This window comes from Acanthisitta chloris, unplaced genomic scaffold, assembly GCF_000695815.1.
Source record: "Acanthisitta chloris isolate BGI_N310 unplaced genomic scaffold, ASM69581v1 scaffold31325, whole genome shotgun sequence".
In the NCBI taxonomy this organism is placed as follows: Eukaryota; Metazoa; Chordata; class Aves; order Passeriformes; family Acanthisittidae; genus Acanthisitta; species Acanthisitta chloris.
The window spans coordinates 27,111-43,950 of NW_008676029.1; the positions used below are offsets into that span (position 1 = coordinate 27,111).

A 16,840-nucleotide genomic window follows, 5' to 3' on the forward strand; every position below is an offset into this window, starting at 1 on the left:
GTCACAGTGCCCCTCTCTGATGGGAGCCCAGGTCGAAATCACCTAAGCTAAGTCAGGTAGCATTGGCTTCAAACAAAGCAAGAAAGTCTGGGAAGACAAACTCTAAATACGCTACAAGGACTCTCCTCGATGCACTGCTCCTCTGTGAACCCCAGATCGACTGTGCTGAGTTTAAACAAACCTGTTTGGGGGAGAACTAACAAAAAATTACATTAGCTGCACAACTGAGGACTTTTGGGATCTCTGCATGATAAAAACTGGCAAAACCAAACACCTCACCTTCTCCCCACCAGATTATCAGGCAATTAAGAAGATTTCTTACCTATGATCTTTCCATCTGGTTAAAATACAACTAACCAGATTATTATTAGGAATAAATAATAAATATTTTGCTGACTAAAATGAAGCAGAAAAGGACTCATCAGGATTATGAAATATTACTGTCTGTACTGGAACCAAACTTCCCACTTGATGGTTCTGCGGCCTCAACGGCAGCAAAGAAATAAAATGGTGCAATGTTTGTTTCTAAGGGCAAAGTCACAAAGATTTACTGAAAGCCATCAAATATGCTGTGCAAGGATATGTCATTTTAAAGACTCTGTGGGGGAGAAGGGCAGTTTTGATGAAAAACAAGAAATCACACTTCTCTCCTAGCAATCTGTTTTGTGTTGCAGACCACAGTGGAAATGCACCTTCTCCAGTGGAAGGGCAGCAAGTAGTGAATGGTATTTCAGTATTGTTTCATGCTACTTCTGGCTCAGATCTATCTGCTGCAGAAAACTCTCAGTACCTTCCTTAGAAAGCTGAAACACCAACATCTCTCCTTGGCACTCTGCAGCATGGGAAAGCAGCAGCAAAGCTGTTTTCCTCAGGCACTGAGTTCAGAGAAGGGTGTGTGGCTGTGGGGATGTTTGATTCGGTGATGTGACCAGACAGGTGCATAAAGAGCTTAAGGTAAGAGTTTAAACTGCCTTAAGGATGAAAGTACTTTAGTGTCCTCTTTCAATACGTGCCAGGCAAAGAAAACTCCAAGACAGTGTAGACACTCCCCACTCTCCAGTCAAAAAATTACACTACTTTAGGTCTAACTCTATCTTACAGAGACAGAGGAATAAAGTTCTGCACACAGATGAAAAACACTAAGAAAAATATACCTGTTTAGTCTTTAAAAAAAATAATCTTTAAATGTTCCTCTTCAGAGGAAAAGGAAAAAACAACCGACCAAAAAACCCCCACAACAATCCCCCAAAATCCAACCCAAACCTTACTAGCATACCAAATCCCAAGGTTTCCAGCTTGCATATTTGCAAGTCAAACATCAAGGAGCAGCACAAAGACTTTTAGTTCCAGACTGACACAATTGACAGGAACTGCAGGAAACTAATCCTTCAGGTTTGAGTTGCACAGCTGCCAAGCAGCTCTCCCCCTGCCCTGAGCTACACCACACAGCACAGGGAAGGTGCAGGAGGAGGACAAGATAGCTGGTCAAAGTCAAATCCTGCTCAACAAAACCACAGACAACTTCAGTGAATTTGCAGCGTGAGGATTTGTACAAACTGCTGTGAAGAAAGCAAGAGGGGGAAATACTGAAAACTTACAAAGTAGCTGTATAATTCATACAGAAGGTTAAAGAGTAATTTAGAAGCTGGAAAACTCAGCACAAACGTCCCTTCCACAGCTGCTGCTCTCCTAAACCAACAACAGAAAGGACTTGTTTTCTACTTGACAAAATTCTTAGCTTGTGATTAATGAAAAGGACAGTTCAGCAACAATTTATCCTCGAGTGCTCTACAACTGGGAATACTATGTGTAAATGCCTTATAAGGCTGAAAAACTAAGTTCAGAAGGTCATGGAATCAGATAACCACAATGGAAAAGACTCAGAAAATACCTAACACATATTCCTGCCAAGAACTACTTTTCTGAGTGTACCTTACTGCTGGCAAATCCAGTCTGAAATAATCAAAAGGATTCTCTAAGGCATCCCAAAAACATTTGGAGAAAATTTGCCAGAATTTTATTTCCCTTTTATTTGTAAGATTGCTCAGAACAGACTCAGCATCAGTCAGCTGGATCTGAATGCTGAATCAAGGGATCCACATCAAAGTCAAGATACTCACACCCTGTCGAGAATTTTAGCTGATACCTTTACTGCATGTGGCAGCAGCATCAGCCTCTAATGATCCTTGGTGAGTTCTCTGAGTTGTTTTAAAGGTGGGCTAGTAATATGCCAGTCAGAAGACAACTTGGCATTCAGTGGGCAGAGGATGTGAACAAAGCAATAATGGGAAGTGAGTGTACCTGTTACACAGTTCTCCTCTGATCTGTCCTCAATTTCAGGTGGCAGGAAAAGATTCACCTCTTCCCTTCTGGGTATTTATCCAGCATCCATAATTACACAGACTGACACTGGAAGACTTACTTGATCACATCATTTTAGATCTGGGGCTGACAAGCTTTGAGTTGCTTGCTAAGTGTTTTAGTACTCTCTTTGTTTGTTTTGCTAGAATAAAGCAATATAGATAACATTGCAATTTCTGTAATACTTAAAATTCATGGGAAATTTGCAACACACATGAAGATCTGTGACTTCCAGATTTTAAATTCTTCATGCAGTATTATTTTAACAAAAAGAGTTAATGGAAATAAAATTATTAGCAGTGCTGCAATCACACCCAAATACTTCGCACAGTAACCTTGGAACAAAATCTGTGAGTCTCAAACAACCTCTGACACTGAGCAGAGACCACACACAGGGCTGCCTGCAGGTACAGGTACCACCAACAAACAGATTCACTGGATCAGACCTAGGGTTCACCTAACTGTTAACTTCTCTCTGACAACAATCACCAGAGGCTGCTGAAAGGAGTTTAAACATAAGCAGGCAGTGATACTGTCCCAGATTTCACATATTTGTACTTCAAGAACTTCCATTAGCCAAAGCTGACTCCTTTTATTTAATGGTTCCAGACTGATTTATCTTCCCTTCATTTACATTGTTGTTCTGAACCTGTACAAGCTTTTAGGATTTGAGACATCCTGTGGCAAGGCAGTTCACAGCTCTATTAGCTGTGGTGAGAAATGCTTCTATTTCCTTTGAACCTGCACCTTCTAGTTCCCTTTGATGTGCTCAGCTCTGCTATCAGAAGGATGGCAAGTGACCTCAGCTCAACCTTCCTGCTCCTCACAGGCATCAGCACATATTCTGAGTTAACTCTTTTATGATCTATTGCTGTTACAGAAATCTTTTCATATCTTACTCAGCTGTCACACTTCTCTGGCCTCTCCTCATCCACTGATTTGTTTTAAAGAGGGATGGAGACCAGAGCTGCACATGGCACAGTCAGGATGTGGGTATGCAATGATGTAATTCCGTTCTCTATTGTGATCCCTATTCAATTATTTTTTTTCAGTTTCCTTGCACTCAGGTTTTTTATTTTGTTTTGGCTTTGTTTGACTGCTGAACATCGTTCCCAAATTCGGTTCAGAGCAAATCACATACATAATGAATGTTCCCTTTTCCCCCACATGCATTACATTTGTCAACACTGAATTTCATGAACTGTTTTATCCACAAAGTCTTGCAAATTCTTCCCTGTTGGCTCAAGCCTAACATAATGGTATTATTTTTATAATTAACTTTATCATTTTAAATAATAATTCTGAACCTGCCAAAATCCCCAAGCCCACACAATATTAAAATCTGCCATGGAAATAATGAATGCCATGTTCATATGCTTGACACGCAGAGCACTAATTAAAAACTCAAGCACTAAAAATAACTTGAGGGAACTGCTTGATATTATTTCAATATTACAAATCCATATGTTGCACAGCTCCCCAGGGGACTGCAGGAAAACAAAGAACCAAGTGGACAAGATAAAAATTAAAAGAGATTACATGAAATGAAGTCACCATGAGCTAAATAAGCTACAGATCCTCTTTGAATTCCAGTCTACCTATACTATGAAATCATTGATCCTTTGTTTCTCTGAAGATACTGTATCATGTTCCTAGTCTACTGCATCCGTTTTCTTCCCCTGGGACACAGAAGCTAAGTCTTACTAAGTGGCTGTATGAATGGATAGTGCTGGGGGACAATGGACTAAAAAAAGCCTAAGTAAATGGGGCAGGTCAGGCAGCACTGCACATTAGCAGGGTCTAGCCCATTAGCAAGCTCCCAACAACACAATCCAGCAGCTAGGAAACAAGAATACAATAGCAGAAATGGATAAAAAGGCAGGACCTTATTGGAAGCTCCTTCACCACGTGTGGCAAGAAGAGAAATTGAACTGTTTCTATTTTACTCCTTCCCAAATACCTCTGCAATGGACATGGTATCTACCGAAACACAAAATGCTCCTAAGTGGGAGAAAAGAAGTGTTTACATTGCGTTCTCTCTGGTGATTTGAACAAAAAATCAAAAGTGATATGGTGTTAGAATTTATACAAGTTGTCTCATTGTTCACACTATTTGTAATTACACAATGAGCTATCATTAGAAGTAACTACATCAAACCAAGTATGGGAGGCAAAGAACATGTGTGTGCATGCAGTTAAAGCTTCAGAAAAAAGCAGCTTTGAAGAGACACCACATGTCCTACTACTTCATCTTAATAAATCAGAAATTTTTCCTTCCAGCCTTATCCATCTCACCAGGTATGACCTCCAACAAAAAGATGTCAAGAACTTAAAATGCCCAGTATGCCTTCACACATTGCTATTTTTTCATGCAGAGCTCAGTCATTGAAGAGTGGAATGCACAAATTCTGGAAGAAATCTGCAGTGTTCCCTGTGCCACTTCAACCACTAAACCATTGGCTTTGCTGGTAAACTTCCCCGTGCAAAAACACACAAGGGAGAGAAGCTGTTTTTGGAGATAAGTTTTCCCAGTCACACTTTCTAGCAACTGCTTCTCACTTTTGACTTATCTTCAAATTCAGCCCTAATTTCAACCATGTCTATCTTCAATTAAAAACAAAGAAAAATTCTTGACTGTATTGCATTAAATATTTCAGACACCACCATCAAAAACCTGGTTTTATTTGTTGAAAGGAAGATAAGATATGTGGGAAATGATGTGCAGCTATTGCTCGAGAGCCATCAGCCCACAAGCCTCTTTTAATTAGGGAAGCCAATGGACTTAGGCAACAATTCTGTGTGGGCAGTTTCTGCTTCATTCCCATCAAGTTAATGTATCGCTGCCCTTGCATAACACATGGTGGCACCGAATTTATTGCTCTTTCTGTGTTTTAGATCACTGCTCCTTAACAACATTCTCTGGGGGCTTGTAGATTTCAGCTTGAAGAGGCCACTTATTTTTAGACTGTTTGAAGGGCACTGACACTTTGGCCAGCTGCACCAGCACCTGGGATTTGAAGGTGTATTTTAAATGGAAAGGTTTTAGAGCTGCTCACTCACTTCACACGATCATATTCAATAAACAAGTTATTCCTGGAGGAGTGAGGTAAGTGAAGACTTGTGCACTCTGCTTCTATATGCTCTCCATAACTGTCCCAATCCCATCATTTCTTCCAAGCAAGACAACTGCATTTAGGATATCAAGGTTAGACTTCAGTGTGTGATGACAGGACAACCAGTACATAGGCTACTTGGGAAACAGAGCTGCCAAACAGATGACAGTTCTGCCCACCTTGTCTCCAGAAGGAGTATTAATTAATACACCCCACCCATCTTTACGTAGAAGACAAAACATACCGTTTTTTCCTCATTTTCAAATGCTTCTCTTGCTTCTTCATAGCTACAGATTTCTTCTTTGCATTCATGCTCTATGTCACCTTGCTTTAGTTCTTCCAGAAATGTGTTGGCTCTTGGGTATCTTTTCAACACAGAGTTGGCTTTGTCCTCTGTTAAGAACACTGAATAAGAAGAGGAGAGACAACAAAAGTCACTTCTGAAATAGATACCCAAAACCTCATGCTAAAATTGCTCAAAGAAAACTTGCTTTTGAGAAACAGTGATCTTTTTCAAAGCCTTTACCTTTATTTAGCATGATAAAATGCCTTTCCTAGTGTTGTTCACTGTTGTAAGTAGCTGGACCTATGATTTCATTAGTCATTGCTATAATGTCATAAATACAATAGACCTCAATTAGGCATCATAGTTGTGTATGCTTAAACTAGACTGAAGCTGGTGCCTGAGTGCTCAGGAGAGACAGGCACATGCTCAGCTCAAGCAACTTCTTAAACTAAGATGACACAGAACAAACAAATCCTGCTTGTGAACATCCAAAATGATATTGGAAACAGCCTGAGGGCATCACAGCCAGAATGCTCTGAAGTTTTCTGAGATAAATATTTATGACTATTACCCAGAGTCACACACACCAGAACAGCTGCATTTATCAATGTTTAAGCCTGTAAGTTTTCTTAACTTGGAAGCAGACTAGCTCCCTTCACTCCTGAAATCTCAGCCATGAAATGGGCACCCTAGTGGAGGGGGGAAACCTAATAGGAGGGGGAGGGGGGGGACAGCCTCTTTCTATTTCCTTGAATCATACACAAAACCTGCCTTTATTTGATGAATCAAAAAAACCAACCCCAAAAGGCAACTAATGTTCTGACACAGGTATTTACTTGCTTTCCTTAGTTTTCTGTTCAAGGAAGAGAGCTGGAAGCAATCTCTTTTCCTCTGATGTTCCAGCTCTCTCTCAAACTCTCTGACCCAATAACTTTTACAGTAATATGAAGCAACTGGAATACTCTGAAATCCATCAGCCTGAATTACCCAGGAGGTACATCTGCACTGAATGGTGCAGAAATTCTCCAGGTATTTCAGGCCATGAAGCAGGAACAGGATGTCAGTGCTACACTGCTCTTGGGCTCTCACTGCCAAAAAGAGGGGCTAATGATTCCATGCACTGCCACACTAATGCACTCATTCCACTTTCCTGACCTGTGCAATCATTTGTGCATTGCTTCATTTACAGCCAGTCTGGGACTGCTGATATGCTGCCAAGGAGTTTTTCTTCCCCTTTAATCTTCTGATTTTTAATGTTATAAAAGGAGGGCAGCAAGTGAACAAAGAGGATCACTATGCCTTTCTTGTAGATAGATGTGGTGGCATTTGTCAGCAGTGACACTATTAGCATCATTAGGCTGATCTCCTTTAATTTAATTTTGTTTAGTCTCTGTGGTGTACTGTTGCAATGGGTTTATGTGGCAAGGTTTTGGTAGGGGTGGCTTCTGGGAGAAGCTGCTAGAAAATACCCCTACGTCCAACAGAGCTAATGCCAGCTGGCTCCTCCAAGACTGACCTGACTTTGTTAAGGAGATTTACTAGCAAATGCAAGATAAAAGAAAAATCAAAATTATGATTTTGGCATTATGTAAGAGAGACACAGAAACAAATAATCTAAAGCCTGTTCCACTCCCCCAATTTTTGTAGAATATAGATGAAGATATACAAGTACCAAATTTAATGCATTTGAAAACATTATTTCTTTAGACATGCTTGTGCTCTGTGTAGCTGCAATACTTGTCTTTTAGCAAGTTTTTGTGCATCAGAAAGCTACAAAGAAAATAATCCAAAGACTTACTTTAGTTTTACTATTATTGAAGAGAGAAATTCATTCAGATCAATCTGTTATACATTCCCAAGAAAACCTGCATGCTATCCTAATAGTGAATGGATACTCTAGCAAGGTGAAATTCAATCAGAATCAGAGTCAGGCAAGGGCATGAGAGGATAAATACATCACAGCCTGCCAGCTGAAGCTGTGACAGGCAAAGAAAATAGGCTTCAGGTCTTTAGTGACAGAAAGAACAGGGAGCAGCAGCATGGGAAAAGTGTTCTGGGACAGAAGTGTTGCCGAAGCAAAGCCCAGGGCACCCTGGACACCAAAACCAGCTCGACTGAGAGCCATTAGTGAGGCTTTTTTTGAGTTCTTACCAATATCCAAGCAGGCTAAACCCACCACTAAATACTGAAAATAAACATGTAATTTTCAATTTAAAGCTGCTACTATTACATTTGAATTTTTCTGTAGGTCATCATAATAAAGCCTGGAAATTCAGCTCTGTAGTCTTCATCCTGCAGCCACCTTCCAAAGGCCCACAAGTGAGTTTGTGATGATTATTATGGTCTGCAAATAATATCTTTGTCAGAACAGTAGTATGACCCCAGTTCAGTTCAGTGTGGGCAAAGATTTACATCAGATGTAATGCCAAAACCGGTTCAATGCCATAGGGCACTTTTTGTGCAAACTGAGAGGGATTCTGAGCAGAGTTTTGGGGAGTGTTACTGCCAACTTCACAGGGAGTGATGAAGAACACACACTCATCACCAAGTTAACAAACTTACCAGTATCCATGATGATTGCTGTCGAGGCAGGAACTTGCAAGTATCGAGTCTGTAAACAAAAGAGGAAGCATGGTGTTGAGTTTGTGAATTACAATGAACTTGGAAAAGATTCTCTTGATTCCCAAATACTGTTATAAATATATCAGCATTGGAAACCCCATCATTAATCAAGATTAATCCCTGTTTTGAGTTGTACCACTACTACATGCAGACTAGTTTCAGTAGGATAGGAATACTACCCAAAAAATGCTAACTCTTGTGAAAGGGTGAATGCTTTAAACTTTTTCAAGGCTTTTCATATTCAGAATATGCAAAAATGTTAATATGAAACAGAGGGTGTGTATCACTTTAAATGAAGTGCAACCTGTTTTGCCTAATTGAACTTGCAAGGTATTACATTCTCTTCTGTAATTACTTATACTTTAGCTAAAACAAATTCACTAGGCAGAGATCATCAAGTCAGCTCATTATCTTCAGTCTATGGATCAGATTTTTTGAAATCAGAATGAACACACATAAATTCAGAGTCAGCTCCTGATTAAAACAGGATACCTGCATAAAGTTCAAGGGCAGAACAAGACCTGCACTTTGGGAGTGGAACTTGCAATACATGAGAGGATCCCAACCTGCCCTACAAGAACTTACATGTACTTTGTAGCTCATCTTGGAAAGAGAACAGACAAAAGATGCTCTCAGTCAAGAAAGTGCCTGAAGCTCACTGCACCCACCAGGCAGAGAGCCAACAGGAGCTGCATCTGAAGGCATCAAAAGTAGTTTGAGGGACTGGTTTCAGTTTCTTGGAGTCTTTATTAGCATGGGAAAAGTTAGGAAAGTAAAAGCTTTCAGCAAAGTTTAAGAAAGGTGCAACTGCCTAACCAAGTTAGTAGAACACCATGAGGTTAAAGGGTTTTTATTAACAAATTACCTATTCCTAAAGGTTAACACTAGTCTTCAGAGGCCAAGTTACACATCAACATATCACAGCACACTGATGTCCTCACTTTCCATAAATCCAAACCCTCATAAGCAAACCTCAGTGTAAAAAGTTTGGCCATGGCTGTGGTAATAAACAACGAGGGAAAGTTAACACGCAAAAGATTTGTCTCACTCAGACTACATTGGACAAGGAAAACAGCAAAAGAGAGAAGTGGAAAAAACTCTCTGCTTTGTGCTATTCATAACATTATGAAACATTACCATGAATTCTGATTACATAAGGACCCAAAGCCAGAGACCAGATCACCAAGAGAAGCCTGTACTTAGCAGATTGCCATTGCCTCCTAAACCCAACAGCACGTCCCATTACTCACGGGAGGAGCACACAGAGCTCATCCCTGGGACACTGCCCTGGGAGGGAGAGAAGGTGGCTCCTCACCACTGCAGCTGCCTGAGACTGGGGCCTCAGCTCTGCCTCAGCTCCATTGTCCTTTCTTCACTTAATGTTCTTTGTTCTGTTAAAGCTGTGGCAATATTCTGGCTGGTTATTCTCTGCATACTTCCAGGCTCCTCTGGTTCAAAGGGAGAGCTGCTATAGGCTAAGGTATTTCTTCCTTCCCCTCCCTTTCAAAACCAGTGAAGAATGTTTTCCTGATACACATATTTTGGTGAGCAGGACACGTGGCAGGAGAAGTACCAAACCTCTCTTCACCAAGGGAAAATTTGGGTGGGTTGCATCATTTTAAAACCCCTGGGGACCATCTGGGGCAGTTCCTGGGAGCCATAATTGAATGTTTACATAACTATCTGTACGGAAACAAGAATTCCACAAATCCCCAAGAGACTGTGCCTTCCTGAGCAGCCTATAGAGCAGAATTTCAGACACCTCAGTCTTCTGTAAAGCAATGTTTTCTGACAATAACTTAAGTTAGACAACATGACTATGCTTTGGGAATTCAAATTGCAAGTATTTAACTCGATAATCCATTGAGGTGTTCACATAACAGTAACCAATTCCTCTCCTTTTTCAAGTGAGAATGGTGAACAATTAAATAAACCTTTCACAGTAGGTTTTCAGCCTGATTTTGTTTGGACACAAAACTAATGATACTTATCTATTCTATTTTCTGCTCCTCCCCCAACACCTTTTAACTAAATCCGACACTGAGATTTCTTGTTCTGTGCTCCCGTAAGTTTTCCACAAAAATCAATGGCCAAAAAGAACAGAGAAAACCCATTAATGTTCCCATTGAAGTAAAGGTGGTTTACCAACTGTGGCACTATCTCAGGAAGCACAGTGCATTTGGTGGCTGTAAATCAGAACTCAGATTAATAAAGCAGGAAAGGTCAAAAGGTAACAGAGACAGAAAAACAACATCATTATAACTCTCGTGCTCACTGACCTAATTACTGTTTAAGTGTGGCTTCCAAATCAAACTCAAGTGGTCATCCACTTGGGTATCATCTGTTCCAACCTCGGTTTGACTAGCTGGACTCTTTATCTGAGGCAATTACAGTGGCCATGAATAATAACCTGTAAGTGCATAATAATTATCTCAATCCATGACTGCACTCACATTAGCTAGGAATGCAGAGCAGTAGGAATGCACCCGAAGAACAAAACCATCGAGGACTCAAAATCTACACAGCACAGATCCAGAATTTTACTTTGGGGTAACTCTAATTTGCCATCATGAGCTGAGCACTGTGTGGCAGTGTGACTGCAGCAGGTTATGCTCTTGGAGTGGATCTTCTGGTTTACTCTCACCCAGAAGTGATTGGGTCTGAGTGTTTGGAATTGTTTCTGCAATGCAAACTAAAGCACAGTAAGTGCTGATAACTGGGAGATTTGCTTTCTAAGCATACTTCTAATCTGAACCAAAATGCTGCTGCAGGTACACCCAGTGTGCACTGCCTGACTACACTCAAAGCTGTAAGAAGCTGCAAGGAAGGAAGGTCTATACAAATGATTCCTCAGCAAAGAGCCAAAGGTGGCTATGGGGTGGTAGTGAATGTCTGGCAAAACATTCTGCAAAACTACGAAATTACTTTGACCAGTTGACAGAAACAAATAATCTAAGTCTCGTCTCTCCCTCAAGCGAAAATATAAACCAAACAAAAACCCTCTCAAATATGAAAAAACCCTGACCACAGTGAAAGATTTCTGGAACAGTCTATGTGCTTGTCTCGTATTCCAACATTATGTTCTTACTGTGGAAATTAAATACTGCTAATACCACAGGGCCCAAACTAAGGCAAAAAACCTGAAATACCAGAGTGGCTGCTCAGAGACATGAGAAAAAGAGACACACACAGCTAATCCGGGAACCAGGAGACAAGCTAGCCACTCCTCACCTCCCCAGACAAACTCCACACACAGTCAAAGAGTGGAAACATGCAACTACAGACTACAAAATTAACATCCAGTTTATGATCACCATTATCGATATTTGCCGTAACTTCCTCTCCAAAATGTTACCAGCTTCTAAATCCCAAAGTAACACAGAAAGTCAATATGCAATAAGCCAGAGAAAATACACCATCCCTTGGCCATGCATTTACAGGTGGCTGAAGTGTTAAATATTGATAAAATCTTATGTTATACCAGTAAAGTGACAGCTGCTTATTGAATATCTATCATGTATGTTTTAATTTATAGTAAGAAAAACTAACCAATGGACCTGCTGAAAAAACCACATGGCCTGTATCAGAATTTCTGCAGAATGTTTTCTTTATGGCACATTTTCACTCACGGCCTCCCTAAACTAGAAGCTTTGAATGTGCACTCATTTTATTTCCCTCCCCTAATTTGTCCCTGTTTTCATGCAAATTAAATGTTTGCATCTGTTTTATAAAGCACCAACAAGCCAACTGTCATTCTGTAGTGCAGACCATCTCCTGATGCTTTACAGACAACAGACTGAGGAACAGTCAGCAGCTTTTAACTCCAGTTGAAAACTGGATTTTATACGCAGCTTTTTATTAAAAAAAAAGAAAACCAAAATATCCTTTGTGTTTAAATCATCACTGTCTAACAAGGCAGACATTCAGCTGATCTAACAGTAACACACAAAGTCTGCTGGGCTAAGTTGGTCTCTTGGCTACATATGTGTGACCACAGCAGATAAAACACATTGCAGCTCACCAACACTTCTCACAACACGACAAACAGGAGGGAATGCACTGACCTCAGCCAGCATTGAGGCAAGTAAGTCAAAGAACCTGAATTTTCACATACTACCTAATTTATGGGACTTGCTGCCATAGGATGCTGTCCAGGACAAAAGCAGAATTAGATTATAACTAATAAAAAGGAAATCAATAAATGAGGGAGAGATTTGGTGGTTACTCTAACACGATTCTCCAGATGTACCTTTTATTGGTAACTATGAAAGGTGGGAAGCAGTCCAGTGCCCAGTATGGCATGAATAACTACATCCAGTTCCTCTCCAAAGTGGCTAAAACTGGATTAGGACCAGGGGAGTAAATATCAGCACATAATAGCACCACACAACCAGAAACTGAGTTGACAGATGGCGAGTGGTCTCTTGAATAGATCCTATTCACTACCTACAATCTCCCTTTTTCACTGACTTTGGGTCTCCCAAATCAACCCAACAAAACATTCAGTATGACTAGAAAGTAGATTATAACAGTGCATTTTAGAAGCATTTATGGGTCAAGTAGGAGAGAAAAAAAATTAAAAAGTAAAAAGAGTACCAGCTTTACTTTAGATTATACCTCTCCAGGTATGAGAGAGAAGGGCCAAGCAACAGTACCTGGGCATGGTCCAGTCACAAAAATGTAATTTCACTGCAGGTACAATGTTGGTCCACTGAGAAAAGGCCACAAGATCAAAGCTAACAATGTACCATTATTTCATGCTCTGAAACTCTTACAGACACTTTCTTCCCCAACACAGCTTATAAAGCAAAACCACGACCCAAGTGTCACAAATAATACCTCTATGGCGTTTTCAATAACACAAACTGTCTGTACAAAACTTCAGCCTCCAACTGCATCAATCTGTATCCAATATCCAAAGTCTGCCCTTCTGGCAGAAAAAGAGGGACCTGGCAATTCCATACATTTGAAAAAGATTATTCTCAACTCACTGAATTTTTTACTGAAATTGTCAAAATACTGTGAAAGGTAAGGAGCAATTCTTAAAAATCAGTTTCCCTCTTAAAGTACCAGTATTTTTCAAGCAGCTATTGAAAAAACCCAGAGAGATTCGAGACCTCAGAATGTGCATTTCTGTAGTCAAAAGAAACCTGGATAACTTCACATTGGCATCTTTGTTTTGCATGCAGTTATTTTATAGCAAACATAAGCCTAGTACTTCATAAAGTTTATTTTGCTTTTCCATGATGAGGCAAATGTTCTGCTCTGTACAGAAATTCCATTTAGCACTTGTTTGGGGCTGATGTCTAGCACCTCATCTAATTTACAAAAATTAACCCAAACCCAATAAAAAGTAATTTCTTTGTGAAGTGCTAGACTAAGCTAGAGAAATGTGCAAACAAAGCCTTCTCTTCCAAATATTTATGCACCGTCAGCATGCCTTAATATAAATTTCCACCCTGCCTGTCTTCCCCTGGAGCAAGGCATATATGACAGCATTTCAGAGCATGTTTTAATGGGATTTTTCAGTCAACCAAAAATCAAATTGCATAGCAGTTATGAAAGAGTAATAAATACGTATTTCATCTTATTGAATTATATGGTAACTAGGGAAAAGATAATGAGGCACAACTCCTTTACAGATTTTATTAAGTTTTCTGTCACACTGGGAAATTGCATAAGGAGTGTGCACAGAAAACTGCACACCACCAGAATCCACAGAACAGCTGCAGTAAAACAGAAGGGCAAACAGCCCCACAAAACAGGGGAAAAAAAATTTTCAATACTATTATTTTCCTCTCTCAACACCCACATCCATTACCCTTCACATCAGCTTTACCTTAGTTTCCAAATACATTAAGAAGCACACATTACTTTACTGCATTGCACTTCATTTTTTCTGAGTATCATAGTATTATAGTGTGGTAAAGGGTTGGAATGGACCTTACAGATCATCTAGTCCCAACCCCTGCCCTGGGCAGGGACACCTCCCACCAGAGCAGGTTGCTCAAGGCTCATCCAACCTGGCTGTGAACACTGCCAGGGTTGGGGCAGCCACAGCCTCCCTGGGCAACCTGGGACAGTGTCTTACCATTCTTATATTAAAAAAAATCCTTCCTAATATCTAATCTAAATTTCTCCTCTTTTAATTTATAGCCATTACTCCTTGTCCTACCACTACAGTTCCTGACCAAGAGTCCCTCTCCAGCTTCCCTGTAGGCCCTTCAGATGCTGGAAGGTTGCTATGAAGTCCCCACACAACCTTCTCTTCTCCAGGCTGAACAGTCCCAATTTTCTCAGCCTGTTTTCATAGGGAAGGTGCTCTAGTCCTCTTACCAGCTTTGTGGTCTCCTCTGGACTTGCTCCAACAGTTCCAGGTCCTTATGCTGGGTACACCAGAACTGTGTGCAGTGTTCCAGCTGGATTTGAACAATTAAAACAAAGTTTGCCCCTGAAACTTCATTCACAACTGACAGATCCTCTATAGTATCTAACATGTCAACATGTTGTTCTTGGAAGGTTTAAAGGGTGTTCCCTCACACCCCCACAAAGCTAGCTGCCCCACCTAGTCCAGCACCTAGAAAATGTGGAGGAGTCTTCTAATGCAAACAAACACATCACTGGTATTTTTAAAATCTGACACCTCTTGTTTCCATTTACATATGTAATACACTGCAGAAGTCACTGGAGAAATCCTAGGCATGCTGCCCATCAGCAGGTGCATCTCCACCTTTTGTATTTCTGATGTAGATCTCTTTATACAGACACAAAGCCCCATAGAACCACAGAGCAGCCCAGGCTGGAAGGAACCTCAAAAGATTGTCTGGTCCAGCTGTTTGTGGGAAAAGCAGCCCCAATGAGGTTATCTACCACCCTGTCCAATTGCATCCTGAAAGCCTCCAGTGATGGGGACTTCATCATGCTCCTGGGGAGGTTGTTCCAGTGAGTGATTGATATCACTGTAAAAAGTTTCTTTTATTGTGATGAAAACTTTGATCCAATCTTTGCCAAGAGTTCCTAAAGAACAGCCATAGTTAAAGTGCTTCGATACTTTTGTTTTCCTGCGTCAACTACAGATCTGATGAGCTTATAGTTGGGCACTTCTTTAGAGTTCATCCTAAGTGGCCTTTCCATAAAAGATGAGTTTGTTCACCTTTCTTCTCAGTTTCTGGATATGACCCCAAGGTCTGTTCACCACGTTCTTAGCCGTTTTGAGGGACTGACTCCCTCGTACCTTCCCTCTTGAGCAGTTTGTTGCTGCTCTTCAAAGACTTCAGCAGAGAAAGACACTGAAACACTGCTCTGCCTCACTGATAGTTCTGGAGTCCCCACTTAAACCAACCCCAGCTCAAGCTGCTGTCTGAGAAGACAGTCCCACAAACAGTCCCACTCCTTCCCTTGAGTCAGTACAAGTTCTGGCTGGTAGTGCCACAAGGCCAGGCAGAGTCAGCCCAGTGGAAAGGCTTTTGTGTGCATGTGTGTCAGTAGGCTTGTTTTAAAATAAAACAGATCAGCTCCCTGGCTGAGCTGACTGCAGAGCATTAGGAATGCGAGTGGCAGCACAAAGGAAGCAGTGAAAACACAAAACCCAGCAAGGATGGAGCGGAAAAGGAAGAACTCCTGTTCTCAGGCAGTAGGAGGAGCTTAGATCAGTTAAGCTGCTTACCCAGCCACACACTGTGTGCCATGCCTTTATTTTGCTGCTGCCCACAGCTCTGACAACCAACAATAGCAAATAGAAAACAGTACAGTGAGTCCAATTCACTTCCGATACTCAGAACTGCTCAGCAGTATGGAAATAAAATGTCACAGACTGTGCTAATTTCAGCTGCCACGGGAGAAATCTATAGGAGGACCAGCAAGAGATTTAGCTAATAATTCTGCTGCTGAAATCTCACTTAACCCTTCCCCATAGCCACGAGAATGAAGACTAGGGATAGAAAGATAAACAGAAAATCTCTTCTCCTCCCAGGTTTATTTAGCAAATAGTTTGAAGAGCAATAATCAGCAAATAAAAGCTGAGGAATACACACAAGGTCAGTAAGCAGCTCACTGATAAACCAGGAGGTACCACCACGTGCAAAAGTTCACGTCTGATGAAGCCACTAGTTATGAATTTTCCTGGTAGGATTCCATAAATTGCCTCACACGAGTGAGCTAACAAATTCACACTTTTTGAGTCCTTCTTCAATGCCAAATAGGAGATATTTAGAAACATAGCTAATGATAATAAATATTACAGTTTAGACAGTTGTGTTAATTTAGCGATGGGGATTTTAATGAGGAATTGCTGTACAGTGAATCTTGAAACTGGTCCATGGCACCCATTGCTATACTACAGAAAAACAAAGAGCTCAGCAAAACAGGAACATCCAGAATACTACAATAGAGTATAATAAGTATATATCTTAGTGTAAACAAAACAAAACAAAAAAATCTCACCTATCCTACAGTTCTG

At 40.7% G+C, this 16,840-nt stretch overlaps 1 protein-coding gene across 1 annotated transcript in view; it reads right to left on the reverse strand.

Moving 5' to 3' along the window:
• The window catches only part of PRRG1 (proline rich Gla (G-carboxyglutamic acid) 1), a 10,479-nt gene extending 2,114 nt beyond the window's left edge, over positions 1 to 8,365 (reverse strand). Inside the window, exons 1-2 of the mRNA XM_009075966.1 lie at positions 8,323 to 8,365; positions 5,719 to 5,879 (exon numbers count right to left, since the gene is read on the reverse strand). Coding sequence (XP_009074214.1) covers positions 5,719 to 5,879; positions 8,323 to 8,332 — 171 coding nt within the window. The 5' untranslated portion in view covers positions 8,333 to 8,365. The remainder of the gene's footprint in view (positions 1 to 5,718; positions 5,880 to 8,322) is intronic.
• Between the last annotated feature and the right edge of the window lie 8,475 nt (positions 8,366 to 16,840).